Genomic DNA, 26,468 nt, shown 5'->3' on the forward strand with positions numbered 1-26,468 from the left:
GGGTTTTGAGGAGATGTTGGCTAATTTCCAAAAATAAACAACATGTTTTCAACTTTTTATGACCCCCCCCTCATGCTGACACTTTCTGTTCACATTTGAAAGAGATGGAAAGAGTTATGAAAAAGTCATGGAAAAAAGTTACGAAACTGCCGTTCGATCTGCCGTATGACATAAACCAGTCTGCGGACATTCAAAGGTTGGGAACCCCTAATATAGAGAATTTGTTCTTGCTATAAGTACAGCCAGGTATGATGTTAAAACACTTAGATAATGTTTTTACAATTGAAATAATTACCATTTTACAATGCATTCTCTAATGCTCTGCTCCACCACTGTACTTAGTACTGTACTTATTTTCATATCCACTGTTATTTATTAACATTTTTATATGTTTACTTATTTTTTATATAGAAATTGTTGTATATCGTACTGTGCATTGTCTATTCTCGTCTTCTGCGTAGTTGTGTGATACACAGTCTATAGCTACAAACATAACAGCAGTATTCTGATTCTGATTATCGGCTGAATTAAGGGCTTGAACATTCATTATCAGCTTTGTTCTTCAGTTTAGACCAATTCCTGAATTATTCCAGTTGGTCGCAGCTTTGCATTATTTCATGATGAAATCTGAATAAGGTGGTCACTTTTGACTGGATCTAGCCCTCCCAGAGCAGCCAGCCCCAGGCTTTACCTTTGGGTCTGTCTGGTCCCGGTGGTGGATGCGGTGACAGGGTCCAGACTCTGGCTTGCATGGCGGTACTTCTTGTGTGTTGATTTCTGCGGCAGCTGCTGTGAGGACCCAGTATCCTGTGAAGCGGTGAATGACAGCAGTAAAACAGATGAGGTCATTCCAATCAGCGCCCCCCACTGGTATGACTCACCACTGCAGGAAAATGTTAATTTATAGAACCAACAGTACTACTAAGGCCTGACATCATAAATGGACCAAGACCTGGTGCCTGTCAAGTCATGTGACCACACAGCTGCTTTCCCACATGACTCTGCATCTTCTGAGACCGGATCCAGTTGTCCATGCAGCAGGACTGCTATACTAATATATTTTAGGAGAACTGCTTCACATTTCATATAAAATACACATATCTTCAATTGCAATATCATTATATAAAGAGTGGAAGTTATGATAGTTTAATCTTTATAACACATTTTGAATGTGAAAAATAATCACTTTGGAATGATAGCATTAGTAACACCAGAACAGACAGCACAACAAAAATGTATTATTGTACAAAAGAAATATACTGTAATGTAACATTCAAGATCACCAGTACCCATTTTAACATAATACTGATCATTTTCAGGATGTTATTGTAAGGCACTGTGCAAACTGCACGGTGCAGAAAACATTCATTCCCCAAGAGGCCCATTAGGATCAGCACGTACCGTTTTGGTGTGGACCCTGTCCTCAGCCCTGCCTGCTTTGCAGAGGGGTCTCTGTCCGCTACTTTTGATGGGACTTTTCTCCTATGACGCAAAACCAAAGAGGGGTTTCAGCCCCCCAGCAAGGCTGCAGTGCCCCTCTAATGTGGCATGTAAAACATCACATTTTCATTCACAGGCAACATGATTGTAAATGAAGCAAAAAGTGATTAAGTTTTTATCGGGATAAATCAGGGTGTGTTCGGTAAAGTCATTCTAACACATGACCATGCGAGAGCAGGGGGGGTCGATGTCAACCACTGCCACTTACAGCAAAACACTCATTGCCTTGTTCTCTTGACTCCTCGAACATTGTGACAATTAAAACATCCTTATCTGACATCATCCTAGGTGAATCTATAATCTGAGCAACTTTCATCCAAAACCTCTCATCCAATGCAGGACTGCAGTGAGACTAACCCAGGGGACACGGGACATAAGGAAGAGCCTAGAGCATCACAGGGCAAAGACACACACACACAATAGCAGGCACTGGGGAATTCTGAGACACCACTACACCTAACTGCATGCTATTGGACTGCAAGAGGAAATTTGAGGACCCTGAGGAAAAGCCACTCGAACTTGGGGAGCAGATTCCATGCGAACGAAGCCGATGACGCGCAAACGAGACGTCGAAAAAAAACAGGTCAGTTCAATACAGCTCAGGCATCAGTATCTGCCATTAAAAAGCAGCTAATTTTTAATGGACTCCAGCTATCTGTCACTGGGTCTGTCACTGGGTCTGTCACTGGGGACCAGAGGAACTGCTGCTAATAATCAGCTGCGGAACAAGATAATAAAGAACCTTCAAACATCCTGTATATAACAGGGCTTTTAAAGTCACACCTGAAAAAATAGAAACCAGAACTGGCATATGAAGATTTAAGTCCAGCAGGACAGTACTAATACATAAGCAAACATTTAAGTATATTTAATGAAGATGAAGGTCAAGCTGGCTATGTTTGCTTATGTGTTTTTATCGAGACAGTGTTATGTTTCATGTGACCCATTATGGAATTTTGCGAAAAACCAAACAATGACTTAATAAAGGACATCGTTATATCCCCTGCTTCAAAGACTCATTCCCAATAAAGCCATCTGTCGACAGTCATATCCACAGCAAACACGTGTTACAATGAAACAAAGAGTAATACAATGATCAGCAGAGATGAAAGCTCAGTCTTCTCTCACTCATGCCCATCTTACTCAGTGTAGCCTTTCCCTGCTCTATGCCAAACACTCACATTTCAGCCTTGAGCCAAGAAGACGAGCAGACGGGTAACATAAAATCTGTCCAAGGGCTCCCCAGTCATTCTAGACGTTCCAACTTTCCACAAACGCCAATTAACGCCTTCAACTGTATTTCTTAGTACAAATCAGAAAAAGAACAATATAACTAAGGTTACAGTTCATAACTGTGTGCTTCAGTGATAGTGAAGAAAAACTGGGTAGCAGCCAGTGTAAATATTATGGGCAAAGTCCTGTATGCATCCCAGAAGGAAACCTACTGAGCAAGAGACTTAACCTGAATTGTTTGTCAAATACCCAGCTTTATAAAAGCTGCGAGCCGCTTCTAATGGGAGAGTTTCATGTACATTTAGTCCTTTTTCTAGGGTGTTAATGGAATATATATATGGACATAATGAACCATATCCTGTCAGCGACATGTCATATTTATATCTGCAATGTGTCTAGGAAAACCATGTATCACTGGATATGAACTTGCCTGGGGGGCTTATAAGCAAACTGTAAACAGTTAGGAGGCAGCTTCCAGATGCACCTGGGCCTCTAATCAGCGGAGGACAACAGAAACGCTGACATGTGGTGGAGCCAAGGCTCGCTGACAGAACCGGCGGGTGTGGAGTGTGGGTTCATTTTCTCAGGTGACCGATTCTGCTGACTACCTCAGCTGTGCTCAGGTCTCTGGTGACATCACTCAGCCTGTGATTCTGGGTCAGACGTGAACGAGTGCTGGCCCCTCAGAGGGGTACGGCAATCTGCCATAATTTAATCACAATTGAGAGGTGCATTCTGGGATACGGCCACGACGGGCTTGGCACAGATGACGCTGTTGCTTCCGCTGGAGGCTCCGCATTGCTGGGCGCTGGAGCACGTTGATCACATGGGATGCAGAGATTTGGCTCACAATGAAAGCCAGAATATAAGACTACATTCTGAAGACCTTTTCTATGGCCATGTACAAAATGCATAAGATAATGCATAGAATTGAATTCTCTTCTTCTAGGAGGTCCTCCAACTTACAGAGAAATGTAAGGGCTGGTGGCAGGACTGGGACTCCAGCCACCGGAAAAGAATCACACTGGTCCATTTGGACTGGTCTGGTGCTGAGGTATCACCCGGGTGCACCCAGGTTCTCATCCCTGAGGTGGTCTGTCGTGCGGTGGGTGCGGAAACGTGCTGTAACCAGCGTGTGCTTCCTACCTCCTCCTTCTAGTTATTCATTTCTTGTACATAAGAAAATAAATATCCCTGCTTAGACTGCTGCCCATGTGACCTGACCCTGGGTAAGCAGCAGAAGATGGATGGATAGATGGATAGAAAGAAATAATTGGTGGTTTGTTCAGTAGCTTAGGATGTTGTGTCTATAAGTAGAAGGTCATTGGTTCAAATCCCAAGGCTAACAGAGTGTGTATCAGCGGTGAACTAGTAGGCAGGCAGCCAAAGTAGCTGCCCCAGGCCCCCCCCAGCAATATTGAGCCCCCCCCCCCGACTGTATACAAAACACTCGTGAGGATTAAAGCCTTGAAACCCATATTAGATGATCTTGTGACATACTACATTTATGTATACAATCTTATTGGTGGGAGTCATAACAAAAAAAGATTTGGCACGATACTCAAAACCATTTTGAAATGTAATAGTCAAATTGTAACAGTTTGCCATGTTTTGTTATCAATGCATTCAGCGAAAAAAGCATGGTTGTGGAATTTGGTAACTACTGGAGTGCATGCTTGGGTACAATCAGCGTGTAGAAGAGGTGTTTCCAAGACATCTGATTGGTTGATCCTGCCTCCTCTAGTTGCTTGGACCCACCTCCTCTACAATCTGACTGGTTGACACTCTGATCCAATCTTTTTTCCTTCTGCCCTCAGAACATTTTTGTGTAAGTAAAACTCCCATGAGCACTGTTATTATGCTAAAACAAACTTTTTCTTATGCGTGTGCTCATCTGCGCCGCCCACAATATGGGGCATGAGGAGTTGAGAGCAAACACAGCTGTGACAAGCTGATGGCTTGAGCCGAGATGACGGCGAGAATGATGAGGTCATCTGTTCAGGAAGTGAGTAGTCAAGCACCACAGCACGGGAGAATTCAACTGGACATATTGATTACAGACCAAACTTGCGTTCAGCCCAAAGCATCATAGCACAGGGGCAATTTTTGCAGGCATATGAAGGGCTAACTTCACAATTAGCCAATGATCCAATTTAAGTCAGTGAGTGACAGAAGAGGGGGGCAATCCGCTTTCGGCTGGGGCCTGTGACCCCGCCCCTAGATATGCCTGTGTGACCAGTGCCTGACACAGGTGTGTGGAGGTCAGCTGAAACTCTGTCCTCTAGCTCAGCGTCAACAAATAAACGCTTTATTGAGATTTTAGAGTCCAACATAAATAGCTTTAAAAAATCATGCATCCTAAATGAATCTGGTTTCATAGATTCTGCCAAATAAAACAAAGAAATGGCTAGGATTCATTTTGTTTTGATCATAAAATCAAAATGAATTTATATAATGCACACAGGAAGGGTAAAAGTACATAAGCTAAAGTATCAATAAGATTTTTTTCCACATCAGTCATAATAAACAAGGTTTTTCTCTTTTAATGTAAGTTTTAAATTACAATGAACACCATGTAATAACAAGCCAGATATATGTGTTTTAACCACTGGGAATGTGATATACACACACACACACACACACACACACACAGGCACGTGCAGAGGGGGGGGCGGAGGGTGCTTGAGCACCCGCCCCTTTCCTCCAGGATGCCTCAAGTGCCCTTTTCTTGGGTTTTTTTTTTTGTTGTTGTTTTTTTTTTTAAATGTGTATGTGCGTATGGAGCCCTGTCTTTGCCCCTCAACAATAAAATGTAACTATTAATCTCAATTTTGCCAAATAAAAGGATCTGGCTTGCATCAGTCACATGACTGCCATTAACCAATGCTCGCCCTTGAGGGCAGAGCGCGCTCGTTACGAGCCGGGTACGAGCTCGCAAAGTGCACGCGCATTTTCTGCAGGCTGGGTGGTGCGGAGCTGGAGGAGAAGCAGGCAAATTAATTGGAAGGTGCAGACTGCAACAAAACAGTAAATAGGGTGTACAGCGCACACTATAGTCTATAACAACAAATGAATTGAAATAAATGAGCGTGCTGTTTGTGCAACAGCGCAACAAACATTACCTGTCCTTTTATGAACTGCACAAGTAGTGGTGGTCATTAACTGCTAGCTAACTGGGTAAGGGTGTTACAAGGGGGTCTGTAGCTCTGTTCACTGTTTTAGGGAACGTGTTTTGTTTTAAAGTAAGTTACAGGACTTTTCCCTTCTTTTCTGTAGGGCTTTTATTTCACTAAAAACGATCTAATATGGATATCCACATAATTCCATATTAGATTCATCATGAATGTGAGTTGTTGTTATTCAGCCTGTTCTATCTTTTTTAACTTTGAGCACCCGCCCCTTTAAACGTCTCTGCACGGCCCTGCACACACACACACACATACACACACACACGCATACAGGCCTGTACTCATATCTTTGAGGCGACCATTCATTTCTATGGGCAGAACCCTAATCCCAGCAATGACGACCTTAACCGCTAGGCAGCCCTAACCTTAACCATAAGGAACATTCTTTCTGCATTTTTTGTTTTTTAATTGCAGTCACAGATCTTTATGAATTTGAATTTCCCCTTGTGGGGACAGACAAAATGATCCCCACAACATCAAAATAACAGGTTTTTAAAATACTCTGAGGACATTTGGTCCCTACAATGTGATGAATACCTGGATCACACGCACGCGCGCGCGCGCGCGCACACACACACACACACACACACACACACTAACATGACTATCATGGGGATAATAACATGATTATTGTTCCAGTATGGATCAGCTACTAGGCAATATAGAATATTTGACATGATTCAACTGCAAACGCATATGATCTATTCAAATAAAACCCTTACTTGACACCACAAAGACCCAAAATATCTACATCAAAACCAGCTGAACAGTTCTGCATCTCCAGTTATCACTTTTTCATGAAATAAGGCTGATTTTGTATTGTTCTTTTCATCAGCTATTGGACAAATCAACATCGGAAGCTGTCCAAAAAAAAAAAAAAAAAAGAATTAGACAGGAATCGATAGACTACCTCTGCTCTGAACTTAGTGAAGTCAGCGAAATCGACCTGCCGCAGTGCCTTCTGGGAGCTCTTCTCTGCAGTGGGCACAAAGTGCTGCACCTGGAAAACACCATGATATGGCAGAGCTGATAAAATACCAATAAGACATATTCCTCATGGCATGACTCACACATGGGGGAAAAGATCACGACACTGAGAGCTTGTCCTCTGACCTGAACAATAAATAAAAATTCAGTAGAAAACAGCCCCAGGTTTGGTAAGAGCCTGAAGAGGGTGAAGAACTACAGAAAGTTCCAGAAAAATGGCTTCCTGTGAGGGCAGAGGTGACATAGCAGATACCTGCATCGCCACACGTCTCGGAGGAAGCGCTGGAGGAGGAAGTGGCCAGTCACCTCCAGGCTCTGAAACACGAGAGGACTCAAAGAGGTCGGCAAAAGACATTACCAATTAAAAAAAATCTGAATATGTAATGTACATGAATTCACATTTTATATTCATATTCATAGAGTCACGTTTATTTTTCCCCAACATGGAATAACTGGGAAATGTTTTCATACGAACTACAGGACATTCCATGGTGTTTTGCCCTCTGGTAGCTGATTCCTCTTTCTCAGATGCCTGGATTTTTGTAAGTACAACACCTTGGTAGGCTTGGGTGGTATGCAGTATTAATGCAGTATACCAAGGTATTTCATCCATCCATCCATTTTCCAACCCGCTTATCCTTCTGGGTCGCGGGGGGTCCAGAGCCCATCCCAGAAGGCGGGCATGAGACGGGGAACAACCCAGGACGCTTAAATGTACAGGCTTATTATGTGGATGGTATGATGTTATGAAAAAATTAGACACCACCCAAGCCTACACCATTGACACACCTATACTATTTTACATGTGGGGGATGTGTACCTTACCATGATGACTCTGCTGAAAGAGTTTATTAAGGTCCAGCGATGAAGCGCGTGAGTGGGTCTTCTGCCGGCGGGGTGGAGGAGCCGGAGGTGTCTCTGAGTTCTTCACAGAGTCATTGATGGACGTGCTGGAGTAGGACCTGTCCACCATCAGGGTGTGGAACCAACACCATACACCTGATTAAAAATTCACATTTCACCACGACTGAAACGTATTTAAGATACAAACGGAAAAGCCTCCTCATGTTACGAAGGAATGTATACTGATACTTTTCCACGCTGCACTATTTGAAGATAAACTTCAGTACCGTGGCCTCGATCGAGGTCTCATTACTGAATCCATCTTGCACGCTGGTTCTAAAAAGAAACACATCACATACCAGTCATAATAACCCCCCCACAATAACTTTTCAGGACATCAAGAAATGTATGCAGCTGATGTTGTCATCTAAAGTGACACACAACGGACAAAGCAGAGTCCACTGGTCCCTGGAGCAGTTGGAGGTTAAGGGCTTTGCTGATGAGCTCCATGGTGACTTCACTCAGTCAAGTATGGGATTTGAACCAATGAGCCTCTGCTCACAGGCACAGAGTCCTAACCTGCAGAGCCATACATCACCCCATTGTAAGAGGAGAACATGCATGATTCATTAGCAGTGTGTGGCTCAGTGGGCTAAGCCTCTGTACGTGTGATGAGAAGGTTGCCGGTTTGAGCCCAGTCTCAGCAGAATAGTCACATCTATGGCCTTAACCTCAGCTCTGTGGCTACCACGTCTACTCTAACCTACATATCTGTCATGGGGAGCGGCAGGGGGTAAGCAACAAGCAAATTTCCCCACAGAGATCAATAACATATCTTCCTTATAACTGCCTGATTACTGGTAATACAAAATACTTTTTGGGTTGTCTGAAATTCTATTCCACCTGTGAAAAAAAGGACATAAGGTATCGTTCTAAAGCATATTACTTAATTTCCCATATGACACTGCAGTTGGCAATATGGGGCTGTTAATTTCATGTTCATCTGCTAGATCGAAAGACAGGAATGGTCATGGGGTTGTTCAGATGGGTACAGAGATTCCTGGCATGAGCACATATGAAACTTGTGAAGAGACCTTTGTTGTTTGTCCTCCAGAATCCTACCAATGCAGCAGAAACATTCATGAGTGCAGATATAACAATACAAAATAAAATGAAAGTATGGTCTGTATGGTACCTGGCCTTGCTACGTCTGTGTCAGCCAATTTATTTGATTGGTCTTGAACTTCTGATGCTCTTTTTGGACTCGATGCTACAATGAAATTCAGAAAGACACCCATCCTTAGCCATTAGCAAGACAATGACCACAACCATTACAGCCAGACCTTCTGACCTTCTAGGAAGACATTGTCCAAAGCCATCAAGATAACAGCACCCATGGCCATCGGAAAAGCCACTGCAATCCATCACCAATAACCCACAGCAGTACTGCAAGTACAGGGATACTTCGAAAACAATTACTTGAGAATGATTACTTTAAGAAGACGGTACGCTGAGTCTCATGCAGGTAGTTTAACACTGGATAGTTCCAGGTGATACTCTTCATTGGCTGCCACTTGAACAGCATCATGTTGCATTAGTGCAATGAGAAAAATGGCTTATGTCCCCTGTGGAGTCATATACTCAGCAACTCCGTCAAAGACAACAAGGGCAGCTCCCCTTACCCGGCTTGGACGGCTCCTGTTTCACATCGAACTTTGAAGTGGTCATCTCAGCTTCTGGACCCAGTGTTTCAACTCTGTTTTGTTCAGGCTTTGAATAAACCAAACGTGACTTTAATAGCTGTTTGACAGCTTTGTAAGTAATATTAATAGTATTAAACATTAGGAAAATATCATACAGCTTTTGAAATACTGTCGAATAAAAGCAGGAGTAGTATTTTAAAATAATCAGTGCTTATTTGTGTGGTGAAGGTGAATTTTAATTGTCAATTCTTGTATGATGAATGAATGTTTCGAAGCAATCAAAACTTTCTTGTACCGTTTTTGTTTCCTCAAAAGAAATGAGGGGTTCTGTCCTCTGCAAGATACACAACAATGTCATTAATGACCATTTCTATGTGTGTAAACACATCACCACACACACACACAAAACAAACAGTAGACATACAATGCCATTAATGTAGTCAGTTTTCTATAGTGTTTATTCAGCCAGAGCCAGGAACTGTTTTTCATATCTTGGCACTGGTCCTCTATAAGCAATTAATTCTACGTGGGCTGTAAATGTTTTTGTAGGCCTCTCTCTCTCTCTCTCTCTCGCTCTAGAGACAGAGAGAGAGAGAGAGCGGGTTAAATGTCGTATGAAACTGTTGAGCACCTTTTCACCACACATGGATCGTCCTATGAAACCCCTGTGATATTATAGGATGCCGGTGGTGTGCAGTGGGCAGGCTGTATTATAGGGAAATTTACCGAGGGTGCAGGGGGTGCAATTGCACCCCCTACTGGTCAGACGAAAATGCTATCTGAACATATTCAGACCAATAAAATTAAATTACAACGTTAATATATTATTGAGAAATTACCTTTTGTGTTAGTCATGTCTTTGTGTAATGATAGAATAATTTATTGCAGATATACTACTTTTTATTTTTTATTTACAAATGTACATATGTAGCTCAGATTGGCAAGGCCTGTGGTGATGGACCGGTTGGGCTGTCCCACCTTGCACCCCCTGGCTGAACAGCCTAGAGTCACCTATGCGCTGTATTACCACCATCCACCCAGCAACACCACCACGGAACCAACAGAACTGTCTGCTGTTAAAACACGGTGTGTAAAAACATCCCTTGGACTGTTTTCCACATATTCACGGCATTACGTGGTATTTCATGCCAGAATTGAACTGGGAGAGCAACCAAAAAAATGATGAATTAACTTTGTTGCATAAACCCAGGCAACAGAAACAAATATTTGTATTGCACTTTTGTTTAGACACAGAATACTGTTCTGTCAATCATCTCACCTCAGGAGATACTGGGATCTTCTCAAGCTGGGTCAGGTGAGCACCAAAAAAAATGCCCTCAGCCACCGGCCTTGGGGGGGCTGCCAACAGAACACCAATGAAACACCATTTCAGGGCACAGATTAAATTACGTTATAAATTGGAAGTGTGGGGTCGGGAAATGGCGGAGGTACCTCCGTCCTGCTCCAGGAGGCTGGACTGCAGCCCTGGGGGCAAGATCTCAGGCACAGGGAAGCCATTCTTACGAGCCACGATAAGGTGGAAGGCGATGCAGAACTCAGGGAATGTCAGGGCTCCGTCGTGGTCCAGGTCGCTCAGATCCCTGATAGGAAGAAGCACCGTAGATACTGTAAAGACTCCCATAACGTGACAGGAAGTACGCAATGCTGCCATGGCCACCCTCCGCCTCTCTGTGCCCACAACACTATCAAGACACCTATATCAGCCTACGGAAATCTTCTCTTAGCTATCACCCATTTGTAAAGCGCATGGATGTATGCACATTTCACACACTGATTTAATATATAGCTGCTCCTCGCTTTACGACATGTTTGACTGCACAGTCAGTAGTCATCAGACTTTGAATCTCGCTCTGTTCCTGGGCTAGTGATACTCAGTACAATGCTTTATACTGTTAATGGGCTAGCGATGCTCAGTACAATGCTTTATACTGTTCCTGGGCGAGCGATACTCAGTACAATACCTTATACTGTTCCTGGGCTAGCGATACTCAGTACAATGCTTTATACTGTTCCTGGGCTAGCGATACTCAGCGCAATGCTTTATACTGTTCCTGGGCTAGCGATACTCAGCACAATGCTTTATACTGTTCCTGGGCTAGCGATACTCAGTGCAATGCTTTATATTGTTCCTGGGCTAGTGATACTCAGTACAATGCTTTATACTGTTCCTGGGCTAGCGATACTCAGTACAATGCTTTATATTGTTCCTGGGCTAGTGATACTCAGTACAATGCTTTATACTGTTCCTGGGCAACTACCCAGCCACGTTTCCAGTCTCTAAAGTCATTGTGACCTTTTTTAACAATTGCATTTTTTCTGTTTAACAAATTTTCCCAAAGCCCAAAAATACCTACTGAACGCCCAAGTGTGTCTTATAATTTCATATTTGACTTTCATATTTTCAATTTTTGATGGGTGTGTTGGAGCGTATTCCCATCGTAAGTCGAGGAGCATCTGGTTCATGTCAGTTCTGCATCTATACAATCATGTTACATGGATCCAAGTCATTGTGCATGGGCACAATGACAAAAAAAGATGATTCGATTGTTTATTTTACTTCTGCTTTGTATTATTTTTGTCGGAAGACTGTTAAACAGTCTACCTGTAGTTCTTCTCTTCTTTCAAGTTCCACACAACAGAAGAGGTGACATCCCGCTACGCCCTTTTTCATTAAAGTTCAATGTCACAGCCCAAAGCGATCCTCAAGCGGGAATTTACATTCAAAGCTCTTGGAAATGTGAGATGGACACTTTTCATTGTAACTCGGCCTTTAGTACATTTGCTGGTCCGACTGCCACACAATGCGTGACTATTGCTGAGCACCAAACACTGGCTATGATTCAGTATAATTATGTAATTGCAGAACTATTTTAATCTGGGCTAAGCCGTCATCTGAGAGGTGGACGATCATAACAGGCCTGCCTGATATACACCCAGTGCATGTGTTTCCCCTTATTCATCCAAAAAAAATCACACTGCCACTATGTCCACTTTCAGCACCCATCATCTAACCCTGTCCCTCATTCCGCATGGAGCACCTGCTTCAGGAGCAGGGGAACTATACAATGGTGTTTATTTAGGAGGCCCGACCTCCCAAGAAATTCACTTTTGAGCTACAGCTAAACTTGTCTAATTAAACACCCCCCATCTGCTGTGTCACACACTGATGTTCACGGATGTGACATCTAACTTACCATATATGAGACAGCTCTCGTATCGACAGCCTTGACTTTGTGAAGAAGTCTTTTGCAACAGAGCCTGAAGAGTGAAATACAAGCAGCCATGTTTTCGTTTTTTCATTTTATTGAAAATGTAGAAACAAAACAGAAGGGAGGTTTTAGGTCAACTGAACTGCACACTGCTTCCTGTTTGAGGACAATGAGCAGCACGGGGTACAGGGACACAGCCCTTCCCCTCTTCAGATTTTCACCAGCCTGGTTAAACACATTTCCTGCCACCCAGACAGCGTCTGGTCCGAGGAAGTACAAGGTATTACCCAGAATAAGAGCCCCCAGGTCAGGCTGCAGGCTTGTGAACTGGCGGGTGTAATACTCCCGTTGTTCCTCCGTTATCCTCCAGGGGTCATCAGAGTAGTCCTCAGAGTTGTGGTCAACCAAGGCCTCCACAGAGAGTGCCTGCAGAGAAGCACACGTCCATAAGCACTCAGCAGACACCATCCCACCTGTGCCTGCATTCTTGTACTGAGTGCTGTCTGTTATAGCTGCCCATTACCTCACAGCTGAAGTTTCTGCATCATTTCTCCTCCCCCCCCCCAAAAGAAGCCGTATTCGTACCTTGGCGAGGGTAGCATGCTCTGCAGGGACCCTGACTGCATGGTGTTTCGGAGAGCAGCTCTCCTGCTGACCACCGGGCAGCCCGCAGCCGTGCTTTGCCTGCGCTGCAGAGAAAGACCTTTGTCAGTGATATTTAGTGTCAGTGCTTGGAGTCGTTGCCGTGGAAGCGCATGCAGAGGATAGACGAAAGCTCCCCAGAGGTGCTAGTGACTGTGAGACAACCTTGTTCACCCTGACTTGATTAAAATATGCCTGTAGAACGTGGTGATAATTAGCCTGAAAAAACTGTGGCCCTAAGCCAATTGGGAGACAAAGACGCGATTCTTTTTGCTCCGTGTAATGCTATATTTCCAATGGTGTAAATCTCATTAGCAAAACAATTGCAAAGCTCCCAACATAGGCACTGCACAGTATAACAAGAGCCCTTTAAAGAGAACTGTACTTAAATAAATAAAAATCAATGTAACACTATTGGTAGAATATACAAGGATGATAGTGGTAATTACTCAGCTCACTAAACACAACTGGGACCTTATAAAATGCTTCAGCTGCCATTAGAATGGGGCGTGAATCATACTGGGTCCCAGCTGTTTCCATGTACTGGGCTTTCCTGGGCATAACGACGATCCAGGAAGATTCAGGAAGAATGGGAAAATACAGGAAGGCGGGGAATGAGATTATAGCATGCCAGGTGTTTCCTGCGTTTTGAATGGCATCGTGCTTCCTGTCTGGGAACATGCTGCAGTAAGAAAGGCATCACAAACAGGAATAAAACAAAAAAATCTGTTTTCTACCAATGACAGGGGCTTTGTATGATTAAATAGCCTTCCTTATATATTAATTTAATCTTATATTGTCTTTGGTCAGTTTTATAAAATGTCAGCTGAAATGTTAAAGTGTGCACCTTTCCTAGTTAACTCAATGAGAGTTGAGTTACAGCAGTATGTAGGGGCAGGTTCCCTCACTGGAGAGCTCCTTCATAGCTGCATGCCCGTAACATATCATCCGCCTCACTGTATGTCCATCAGGTTCCCTCACTGGAGAGCTCCTTCATAGCTGCATGCCCGTAACATATCATCCGCCTCACTGTATGTCCATCAGGTTCCCTCACTGGAGAGCTCCTTCATAGCTGCATGCCCGTAACATATCATCCGCCTCACTGTATGTCCATCAGGTTCCCTCACTGGAGAGCTCCTTCATAGCTGCATGCCCGTAACATATCATCCGCCTCACTGTATGTCCATCAGGTTCCCTCACTGGAGAGCTCCTTCATAGCTGCATGCCCGTAACATATCATCCGCCTCACTGTATGTCCATCAGGTTCCCTCACTGGAGAGCTCCTTCATAGCTGCATGCCCGTAACATATCATCCGCCTCACTGTATGTCCATCAGGTTCCCTCACTGGAGAGCTCCTTCATAGCTGCATGCCCGTAACATATCATCCGCCTCACTGTATGTCCATCAGGTTCCCTCACTGGAGAGCTCCTTCATAGCTGCATGCCCGTAACATATCATCCGCCTCACTGTATGTCCATCAGGTTCCCTCACTGGAGAGCTCCTTCATAGCTGCATGCCCGTAACATATCATCCGCCTCACTGTATGTCCATCAGGTTCCCTCACTGGAGAGCTCCTTCATAGCTGCATGCCCGTAACATATCATCCGCCTCACTGTATGTCCATCAGGTTCCCTCACTGGAGAGCTCCTTCATAGCTGCATGCCTGTAACATATCATCCGCCTCACTGTATGTCCATCAGGTTCCCTCACTGGAGAGCTCCTTCATAGCTGCATGCCTGTAACATATCATCTGCCTCACTGTATTTCCATCAGGTTCCCTCACTGGAGAGCTCCTTCATAGCTGCATGCCCGTAACATATCATCCGCCTCGCTGTATGTCTATTCCGAGTACAGTAACATAACTGTATATTGTGGAGAGCCTAGAGTTTATCCCAACAAGTATGGAACACGAGGATGGGTTCACCACCGGGACAGCATAAACCAGGACACCAGAACAACACTGAAGAATTCTATCAAGATGTTTAATAATCAAAGATTTCTTTGGTATAGGCAGTACCCAGGATAAGAATATCTGTCTTATGGACAACTCGTACCTCCATAAATGACTGACATGAAGCCTATTTCATTAAAAATTTCAGTTAAATAGAATGGTTCGTAATAACAAACACAAACACTACTTCGTGATGCTCAAGAAAACACTGCATTTGTACAGTACCATATATAGTTATTTTTATTACTACAGTATTATCATTATTATTATTATTATTATGTTCTGTATTATTATTGTTGCAACTTACCTACAAATTTAACTTAAAGACAGACTTAGGGAATGGATCTCGTTCATAACCTGGGGACGGCCTGTACTGTTGACTGGAATTTCACATAAGGAACCCCCTAAACCCTCAATACAATTTAGTTGTGTTTAATTGAACCTCATCATCTGGGGCCAGGGAAGATGGGGATGGGAACACTCTCCCTGTGTGTCCATGAAGGGCACTGGCTGAAGCAGCAGCTGCATTTTTCATGGCGAGAATTCAGCTGCTGCTGCGATAAACTTCACCCTCAGCGTGATCCGTGTGCAGAAACGTATGAGATTCAAGCCCAGAGAGGTTCGTTAATGGGAACATGTGCTGTGTCCGCATCTGTCGTCTCAGTCCACACTTAAACAGCTGCTGAACGTGGAGTCATGTTGATACTACAACCAAGAACCCAGATATATACACAAAGTGATTAAAAGCATCAATCAAACAAATTTGCTTCGCATTAATGTTTTGGGAACGACCAGCGACTGTGTTTTTTCCATCCATCTATTTTCTGTAACCACTTGTCCTGTTCAGGGTTGTTGTGGATCTTGGGCCTATGGGCAAAAGGCAGGGAATAACCCAGGATGGGGTGCCAACCCATCACAGGGCACGCTCACACACCCAGGATGGGGCACCAACATATCACAGGGCAAACTCACACACCCAGGATGGGGCACCAACCCATCGCAGGGCAAACTCACACACCCAGGATGGGGCACCAACCCATCACAGGGCACATTCACACACCCAGGATGGGGCAACAACCCATCGCAGGGCACTCTCACACACCCAGGATGGGGCACCAACCCATCGCAGGGCACTCTCACACACCCAGGATGGGGCAACAACCCATCGCAGGGCAAACTCACACACCCAGGATGGGGCGCCAACCCATCACAGGGCACGCTCACACACCCAGGATGGGGTGCCAACCCATCACAGGGCACGCTCACACACCCAGGACGGGGCACCAATCCATCGCAGGGCACACTCACACACCCAGGATGGGGTGCCAACCCATCACAGGGCACGCTCACACACCCAGGATGGGGTGCCAACCCATCACAGGGCACGCTCACACACCCAGGACGGGGCACCAATCCATCGCAGGGCAAACTCACACACCCAGGATGGGGCACCAATCCATCGCACGGCACACACACACCCAGGATGGGGCACCAATCCATCGCACGGCACACTCACACACCGTTCACTCACACATGCACACCGACGGGCAATTAGGTAACTCTGGCACTTAACCTCAGCATGGTTTTGGACTGTGGGGAGAAGCCAGAGTACTTGGTGTAAATGTCATGTAGATATCGGGAGAACCTGCAAACTCCACACATCGAGCTATGGTGGATACTTGAACCCTGACTCCAGAGGTGTGAGGCAACAGCACTAACCACTGGGCCACCATGCCATATTAACCACTGGGCCACCATGCCATATTAACCATTGGGCCACCATGCCATATTAACCACTGGGCCACCATGCCATATTAACCACTGGGCCACCATGCCATATTAACCACTGCAATGAGCGTAAATTACGGGGGGGATGGGGGGGTTGTCGCCCCCCCAATAAATCAAAACCAGCTAATACAACCCTCCAAATAACCATGTTTCCCTCGTAATGGGTGGAGACCTCAACCCCCCCCCAATATTCCACCCAAAGCTACACCCTTGACCACTAGGTCACCATGCCATTTACCATATTTTTTCCTTCATACCATGAGAGAGATATCAATTAACTCTTGATATAAGCTCAAAGGGCCTACAGATCATAAACCTGAACATGCAGAGAACATGATGTAAAACAAAAAAGTTTGGTACCACTTTACAATAAGGCTATTCTTATAAAGGGATTATGAATGGTTTATAAGCAGGTTATTAATTAGGTTGTAACACTTTGTAAATAATAACTAGACAATTCTAAACAAGTTATACCACAGTTTTCTTCTCATTAATGACCATTTATAAGTGGCAAAGGGAGCCTTATTGTAAAGTGGGACCAAAAGTCTAACCTCCTTTCTCCATCAAAATGGATCATCAATGCACCATTAGGCTAAATAGTCCCAAGTATATGGCAGTCAGTACTTAGGCGGCAAAGTTTGTGTTAATGAACGTGACAAAGTTTGTGTTAAGGAACGTGACAAAGTTTGTGTTAAGGAACGTGACAAAGTTTGTGTTAATGAACGTGACAAAGTTTGTGTTAATGAACGTGACAGTCCGATCTGGAACAAATAAACAGCAAAAACCAGCTGACCTGAATGTGGGTAGCGGAATAATTTTTTGGTAATTTTTTTCGTTTCATTTTGGGACTTACCCACTAATGCATCATCATTCCGCTGCGTGGTGCATGTGGAGTGGGAGGAGCTGGCCGGGGAGCTGGGGGGGGAGTTTCTGGGTGATCGAGGGGGGGCCTGGGGCTCCTGGCAACACAACACACACAAACATTTCTGAAATCATTTAAGATTCACATATAACATCCATAGACTTCATTTGAAAAATATACATTTCTTAAAAGTAATTCCTTGGTTACAAGCAATTAGGGTTGCAAAATTCTAGGAATATTCTTGTTAATTCCCATACTTTCCCGTTAATTCCCATGGAAAGTTTCTAATGTGGAATATTTCCAAAATTCCCCAGCTTAACTTCCCATGGAACGAAAAGTTTCAGGAAAATTTCCAGAAATTTTCCAGCCCTTTGCAACCCTACAAGCAATTAATTTTTTCTCGTTTTGAAACTGGTCTCATCGATCTATAAATGATAACTGGTGTTTTGCCATGAGTTTGGTCAGGGGCGTAGCTGGAAATTCTGAGGTCCCTTTGCAAAGAAAATAATTCCCAGTACGTCAGCAAAAGTGGGACGGGCTGTTGCGTCCAAACCTTCCGCAAACCCGGAACCTTCAGTCCATAGAAAGCTGGTGCTGGCAGTGAAAGAACAGGCCAGCTTATTAGCGGAATAACTTCATTGTAAATCAAAACCGTACCGCAGATCTAATAAATAAAATCTTGTGGCGCTCGAGTGGCGAAGAGATCAAGAGGTGGACAGCAAAGTTCAGTTATTAGCAGACACTTTAATTACGCAATCCTTAATAGGACAGCGGTAAAACGAAGAGAGAGAATAAAGAATAAACTCACTTACACACAGAGTCAGGGAACCTTTAAGGAGAGAAAAGTGGATATAGGCAGTAGAGACAGAGCAGTTATACTCTGGAAACTTTTCGGTTCAGCAGCTTATAAAAACTTAAAATCTGAAACCGATCAAAATAAATTCAACAAAACGGAATAAATATGAACCTTTACTTTACTCTCACTTCTGCCTACGTTCATTTTTGAAACAGGTGGAAATGAGGGCAGGTTCTCAAGAGGCACCAAGCGACAATCAGCCCAGTACCGGCTCCATGTTGGTGGAAATGAGGCACAAGGAGCGGTTTTTAGATACGCTTGTAAAGCGGAGTGATACAGCTGATGTGAAATGTCCGAATGCGGTTATACTCTGATAACAGCACTCAGAGCACGTCTTGTCCAATCAGATTTCTTGGTCGGAACTAACTGTTTGTAATAAATCTAACCCTAACCCTAACTCCAGTTGCACCACTGATGCTGCACGCTGGCTGACCCTGCACTGTGACTCCCCAAGCTTGTATATGTGTCTCATGGAGAGCAGGCTGGGGTAGGCACAAAGGCAATGCCCCCATAGAGATTAATAAAGGATCACTATTGCATTCCATTCCATTCTAAGTTACCAAAGCAGTTTTTGTAATGCATCATTTAGGGTTATATAATTTTACAACTTTACATGTTCAAGGGCCCCTGTAAAGTGCTGGACCCCCTGAATCTGCCCAGGTATCTGCGCCCCTGACTGTGGTCACCTTGGTCAAACGGAACACACACCAACTCACCTGGATATCCATGTTATTCTCGGGATGTCTGAACGTGCTCCTGTCTATGGTTGTCTTGTGGACCTGAGCAGATGAGACCCCAAACTGATGAGCCTTGATGTCGCCGTACTGAGATAGGCCTTGATAGCAGCCTTCTGTGTTCTGTATCAGTCCTGGAAACCTAGGAAGAGGCAATTCTGTGGAAACACCAGACAGATCAAGGTTATGCGACCTCTGTACTTAAAGCGGAGTGTGTGAGTTTGAAGTACACTTGTGTATTAGCAAGGTCAAGGTCAAATTTATTTATATAGCAAGTTTAAAATTAACCAATTTATTATTATTAATTATTAATTAACCAAAGTTGTACCAAAGCAATCTGCAGAGTAAGAAAGAAAATACAACACAAACAAATAAATAAATGGGCCAATGATAGATAAACAAATAAATACAGTGGAAACCACTTTTAGTGATCAGGGTTATAGTGATCAACCGCTTATACTGTATGTATCAAATGTTTGGGACAGAGTCATAAGTAAATTCACTTATTATAAAGTAGTCACTTATAATTATTATTAATTCACTTATTATAGTTATTATCAAGTAGTCATTTTGGGTCTTTTTACACAGAACCACATGCGGAAAAAAAATGTAATTACAGTAATTCTTTTATTTTTTACTTGCCTACTTTGTCTTGTGGAAACCTGTCTGCTTCTGTCTAGCTACCTGAGGCTAATGCTACGTGCACAGAAAACATGACAGGAAAAAGAAAGTCATTTTCTCTCAATGACAAATATAGACCCATCAAAGCAAATGATAAACTGCTAAAAATGAACCACTGAGATGCAGCAGGGAAACTACAATAAGCTATATTTTATGTACAATATAATACTGTATTATAGTGTATTTGAATTAGACACAGCTCAGTAAATTCATTTGTACAGTATTAATTTAAAAAGCGTTTTTCGAGTCAATAAAATTCAGTAAATATCCATTCTACTTAATAAATATATAAATGTATAAATATGTAATAATATAAATGTCAATAAGATGGTAATCTGCCTGAGACATAAAGAAAAAGAAAAAAAAATGGTTATAATGATCATCTGCTTATAAGTGATCAATTTCACCCAGACAGATGTGATCACATTAAGCAGTTTCCACTGTGTGTGTGTATATACACATGTGTGTGTGTGTGTATATATATATATATATATATATATATATATATATATATATATATATATATATATATAATTATTATTATTTATTTTTTTTAAAGATGTGTCACAGTCTAGCTGAACATCAATCTGCCAGAGTAATTATTGGGAAAACGTCAGTTGTTCTATGATTCTGTACCTTGTCTCCATCAATCAGGTGGTTTAGGAGAACCCAGGAGACCCCACCCTTATTTACAGTGAGAGCTACAATATATGGATAAAAGTATTGGTAGAGGAGGGATAGTGGTGTGTGGTTGTTTTTCAGGGGTTCGGCTAGACCCCTTAGTTCCAGTGAAGGGAACTTCTAATGCTGCAGCATTCAAAGCCATTTTGGACAATTTCATGCTCCCAACATCGTTGGAACAGTTTGGGGAAGGCCTATTTCTGTTCCAGAATGACTGTATCCCAGTGCACAAAGTAAGGGCCATAAAGACATGGTTGGGTGAGTGAAAGAACTTGAGTGGCCCATACAGAGCTCTGACCTCAACCACACTGAACACCTTTTGGAGGAACTAGAATTGGCACTGAGCCAGGCCTTCACATCCAACATCAGTGCCTGACCTCACAAATACTCTATCTAGATCAATGGGCAAAATTTCCCACAGACACGCTCCATAAACTTGTGGAAGGCCTTCCCAGAAGAGTGGCAGCTGTTATAGATGCAAAGGGGGGACCAACTCCATATGAATGCCAATAGATTTAGAATGTGATGTCATAAAAGTTCCTGTAGATGTAATGGCTAGGTGTCCCAATACTTTTGTCCAAAAAGTTTTTTATAAAATAATCTGAGGAGCTACGTATAATTCATAGAATAGTAAAAATTGTATGCAGTCCCAGTGCTGGTCTGCTCATTGACTCACTGCAGGCTATTAGTTGCTTATGGTCGACGCTTTGGCGATCACTGGGATAGCCAAATTGTTCTACAACCCTTTCTGAATGAATCCCTAACAAACAGTTTAACAGACTGGTCTTCACCTGAATCTAAGCTCCATATCAAAGTTGTAGTGAAAGTGGCAGTGAGTAGGTACAAATACCTAGAGATTGCACTGCTTAATGCAACACTAGTAGCACATGGCTAACAACTCAAATGCAGCTAACAGTCTGTTAGCATGGATATGAGGAGCAACATCGATTATCTTGCGTAGGGCTGACTGACGGCATAAACATGCCCATTCCCCGAGCTCATGGTCCTCCCCTGACCCCCCCCCCTCCCTAGGGACTTACCGCCCTTGATGTTCTCCAGACGAACTGGGAGGCCTGATTGTGCAGCAGCCAGGAGCTTCAGGGCGACATGGAACTGCCCTATGCTGAAGTAGCCCAGATGCTTGGCTCCACAAACCTCCGTAACCTGTGGGCAAAGAAATACTATTCGGCCAAAACTACAGCATATATATACATACACACACATTATCATTTTCCTTAAGCAATTACATTTCCCTCGAACAATGTTCTAAACGTTTCCACAACCTGAACAAAACCCACGTCTCACCCCCACTCATTTTTCGGCTCCATTTTTCATAATGGCCATTTGCCCAGTTTCTTTCAGGTCTCCCCTGAGGAAGGACATCTACTGTAGTGAAACAGAGACTCACACGCCCCTCTTCTAAAGTGCGTGCCAGCAGCCACCTGCTTCTTCTCACTCTGCAGGTTTCACCAAGCGCAGGAGAGTGAACTACGCTCCCAGATACCTGGTGCTCTGTGCCTGACAGCAAATGTTGCTGTAGTTTGACCCACCTGTCTAGCCTGTCCATCAGAATCAGAGCCCTGTTAGTGTTGCTCAGATCAGTGTCCTTGGAGACCCCTAGACAGTTCATATTTTTGCTCCTAGAAGGGAGCAGAAATGTGGACTGTCTGGCAGGGAGGGCTAGGAGCGAGTGAAAACTTGGACCACCTCGGAATCCCTGAGAAACACTTTGAGAAACATTGGCTAAGTTGAACAGTGTCAAGCAGTGAGCATCGAACCCTGGGTCCCAACTGAGTGACACATTCTGCTTTAATCATCACATCTCAAATTAGGAGATCCAAAAGGAGAAATATATTTTAATAATGATGACAGTTTCCATGAACAATGATTATAGAAAGGAAGCTTCATGATCTGGCACAGAGAAGAAAGCTTTTGCAGGGCAAAGGTACCATGAAAGTCAGAGTTTTTTCAAAGGGTGAAGTGTAACGTTAGGTTGGTATCTATGTGTCTCTGTATACAGCACCCACAGAAAGTCTTGGGACACTTGCTTAATTCAGTAAAAATACTGTAAATTTATTGGTTTTATAACAAAAATTATTACTCATTGTTCACAAGAAATATATGAAACAACCAGTAGTTTTAAGTAAAACATTCTTTTCAAGCAGTAAAGTCATCCAGGTTCTGCTGGCAGGAGGTTACACTGCGAGACAGGCTACTTCCCAGCTAAAGGTTTCTGAGACAGCAGTAAACAAGAACAAGCTGAAGCAGGAGACACTGGGAACGACCAAAAACCAGTCAGGTAGAGGGCAGAAGCAACTTTGTAATGCCAGAGATGACCGTCAACGTAGCCAGCAGTGTCTCATTAGTCAGGGGATGACCTCAAGTGACCTTCAAAAAGAATGGGTTACTAAGTGGTGTGAGTCCACTGTTAAGACAAGTCATAACAGGCTCCTAGAAGCAGGAATGAAGACCCATAAAGCAAGGAAGAAGCCCTTCATTAATGAGAAACAGGGAAGAGCCAAAAAATGTATATATTTTACACAGAAGCATGACCATAAACTGAGAAATGAGTGAAACTGAATATTTTACTGTGGTCTTTTAATTTTTTCCAGAGCTCTGTGTGTGTGTGTGTGTGTGTGTGTGTACATAGGAAAAAAACCCTGCAGGAAACGTCTACACTCAATCCCCCAAACCCCAGAGGGGTTTTACCCACCAAGACACCACGTCACTCATTATGTTATTACGAAATGTCAAAATATACTTAACATACTAAGACATCAAACAGCTTTTTTTTTTTTTTTTTTTTAAGTTCCTCAGTGCAATTTGCACACACGCAACCCATGAGAAACACGAGCATATTTTTACTTTTCTTCTGGGAAAATTATAATCAAGAACAAACTGGTATCAGCAAAGCCATGGGGTTTCCAGAGAGTGCGTGAGTGAAGGGTCCTGCAGCAGCAGGCATCGCAGCCCACTGATTTAAGGTGGCATTTTAAGGTGGCATGCAAAAAAGCAAGTCAGCTCTTTCCGGAGTGGGATGGGTCCAGCAGTGGAGTGTAACTCCAAGTGCTGCCGTCCTAAAAGACCCATTAACAATCCCCCAGCTCTCATTCTGCTTAAAAGGCACTTCTGCTGGGACGCAACTCATACACTCACAGGAAGGACAGCAGACAGAGCCGGACAGTGATGTTGGTTGGTCCGTAGCTGAAAATCAATCTGCATGCAGTTAATGTACAGTCAGGACCATCAATATTTGGACAGAGACAAAGTTTTTACATTTTTAAGTTCTGTACATTACCACGATAAATTTTAAAAGAAACAAGTGAGATGCAGTTGAATTGCAGACCTTCAGCTTTAATTCAGTGGGTAGAAAAATGTGGGGAACTAAAGTAATTTTTCAATACAAGCCCCTCCTTTCAGGGGCTCATAAGTAATTGGACAAATTAATATAACTGCAAATAAACATTCAATTCTAATACTTAGTTAAAAAACCTTCGCAGGCAATGACTGCCTGAAGTCTTGAGCTCATGGACATGACCAGACGCTGGGTTTCCTCCATTTTAATGCTCTGCCAGGCCTTTACTGCAGCAGCTTTCAGTTGCTGTTTGTTTGAGTTTAGTCTTTAGCAAGTGAAATGCATGCTCAATGGGGTTGAGACCAGGTGACTGACTTGGCCAATCGAGAATATTCCACTTCTTTGCTTTAATAAAGTCCTGGGTTGCTTTTGCTGTATGTTTTGGGTCATTGTCCATCTGTATTATGAAACGCCGGCCAATCAATATGTCTGCATTTGGCTGGATTTGAGCAGACATGCTGTCTCTGAACACCTCAGCATTCACTCGGCTGCTTCCATCCTGTGTCACATCATCATGAAACACTAAAGACCCAGTGCCACTGGCAGCCACTGGCAGCCACTGGCAGCCACTGGCAGCCACTGGCAGCCACTGGCAGCCACTGGCAGCCACTGGCAGCCACTGGCAGCCACTGGCAGCCACTGGCAGCCACTGGCAGCCACTGGCAGCCACTGGCAGCCACTGGCAGCCATGCACACCCAGGCCATCACACTGCCTCCAGCATGTTTTACAGATGATGTGGAGTTCTTTGGATCATAAGCTGCTCCAGCCCTTCTCCATACTTTATTCTTATCATTCTGATACAGGTTAATCTTGGTTTCATCTGTCCAAAGAATGCTGTTCCAGAACTGTGCTGGCTTTTTTAGATGTTTTTTTTGCAAAGTCCATTCTAGCCTTTCTATCCTTAATGCTTATGAGTGGCTTGCATCTTGCAGTGAACCCTCTGTATTTGCTTTCATGCAGTCTTCTCTTTATGTTAGACTTGGACATTGATATGCCTACCTCCTGGAGAGTGTTGTTCACTCGGTTGGCTGTTACAAAGGGGTTTCTCTTCACCATGGAAATGATTCTGCGATCATCCACCACTGTTGTCGTCCGTGGATGTCCAGGCCTTTTTGCGTTGCTGAGTTCACCAATGCTTTCTTTCTTTCTCAGGATGTACCAAACTGTGGATGTTGTATGTTCACATCTTCCAAATGCAAACAAGACACCTCAAATCAACTCCAGGCCTTTTATCTGCTTAATTGATAATGAAAGAATGAAGGAATTGCCTACACCAGTCCATGAAATAGCTTTTAAGTGAATTGTCCAACTATTTTTGGCCCCCTTAAAAAGAGGGTGGCACATGTTAACGAGCTGAAACTCCTAAACCCTTCATCCAGTTTGAATGTGGACATCCAAAAATAAAATCTGAGAGTCTGCACTTTATGTCCATGCCCATTGTATAACTTCAATTGGAATATATTTCAGTAAACAGGTAAAATAGTAAAACTTCTGTCAGTGTCCAAATATTTATGGTCCTGACTACGCTCTAGCCTTCCATGAAACTGAGGTTTACGAAATAATGTCGATGGTACAGAATCAGAACCTACCCTGAAATTAGAAACTCTTCATCAAAGACCCACAGGGTAGAGAAACAAGCTCAACACTAAGTAGACCAGCACCATACAACTGCCAACATGTCAGCACCACTAACGTCATCGTGCAGTTTTAAATTTCCAGTGCCCCTGGGAAGTCTCCACCCTGTACGTTTGTTTATCATGAGCATCGCAGTGCGCGGCTGTGCGTGGTCGTATTGCAGTGCATGCAGGATACTTCTGCATTTGGCTTCTGATAAAAGCCTGGCGGCCGGTCCTGTCAGCATCGAGTGACAAGCCTGTTAGGTGGACCAATCAGCGTCCTGCTCCCTCCTGAGATGACCAACCAGAGTTGGAAATGGAAGTTTCTGAAACCTCAGTGATGATTTCAGACTTGGCAGTGACTTTCTTTCACTCATCTACCCACAGAACTACTTTTACATCAAGACCATGTCTGTTCAGATTTCTGTTTTATTCTCATACAAAAGGTTAGTTTTGACCAATATATTCTTCAAGGCACTTTTGTTCTGCTGTTATTAAACTTGAGTTAGCCTTTCCCTTAAAAACATTTACCTGCTAACATCCATACTATATACTAGGCAATAAGATACATAATGTGTGAACTATATTCCAGTTTAGGTGGGGCATGAGGTATAGT

General features: G+C 43.4%; 1 protein-coding gene across 3 annotated transcripts in view; it reads right to left on the reverse strand.

Moving 5' to 3' along the window:
• LOC111850272 (ralBP1-associated Eps domain-containing protein 2-like) overlaps positions 1-26,468 on the reverse strand; it is a 34,794-nt gene that overhangs the window by 2,636 nt on the left and 5,690 nt on the right. For 2 of the 3 annotated variants that reach the window (XM_072700344.1, XM_023823993.2), the window contains exons 2-18: positions 21,921-22,044; positions 19,501-19,676; positions 17,920-18,025; positions 13,270-13,373; positions 12,972-13,110; positions 12,670-12,733; positions 10,907-11,055; positions 10,734-10,813; positions 9,750-9,788; positions 9,434-9,521; positions 8,947-9,021; positions 8,039-8,087; positions 7,734-7,870; positions 7,162-7,223; positions 6,832-6,921; positions 1,402-1,482; positions 692-807 (exon numbers count right to left, since the gene is read on the reverse strand). In XM_072700344.1, the coding sequence (XP_072556445.1) occupies positions 692-807; positions 1,402-1,482; positions 6,832-6,921; positions 7,162-7,223; positions 7,734-7,870; positions 8,039-8,087; positions 8,947-9,021; positions 9,434-9,521; positions 9,750-9,788; positions 10,734-10,813; positions 10,907-11,055; positions 12,670-12,733; positions 12,972-13,110; positions 13,270-13,373; positions 17,920-18,025; positions 19,501-19,676; positions 21,921-22,044 (1,679 nt within the window). The remainder of the gene's footprint in view (positions 1-691; positions 808-1,401; positions 1,483-6,831; positions 6,922-7,161; positions 7,224-7,733; positions 7,871-8,038; positions 8,088-8,946; positions 9,022-9,433; positions 9,522-9,749; positions 9,789-10,733; positions 10,814-10,906; positions 11,056-12,669; positions 12,734-12,971; positions 13,111-13,269; positions 13,374-17,919; positions 18,026-19,500; positions 19,677-21,920; positions 22,045-26,468) is intronic. The other variant, XM_072700345.1, reaches the window with a different exon arrangement.

Source organism: Paramormyrops kingsleyae, chromosome 16 (assembly GCF_048594095.1).
Source record: "Paramormyrops kingsleyae isolate MSU_618 chromosome 16, PKINGS_0.4, whole genome shotgun sequence".
NCBI lineage: Eukaryota > Metazoa > Chordata > Actinopteri > Osteoglossiformes > Mormyridae > Paramormyrops > Paramormyrops kingsleyae.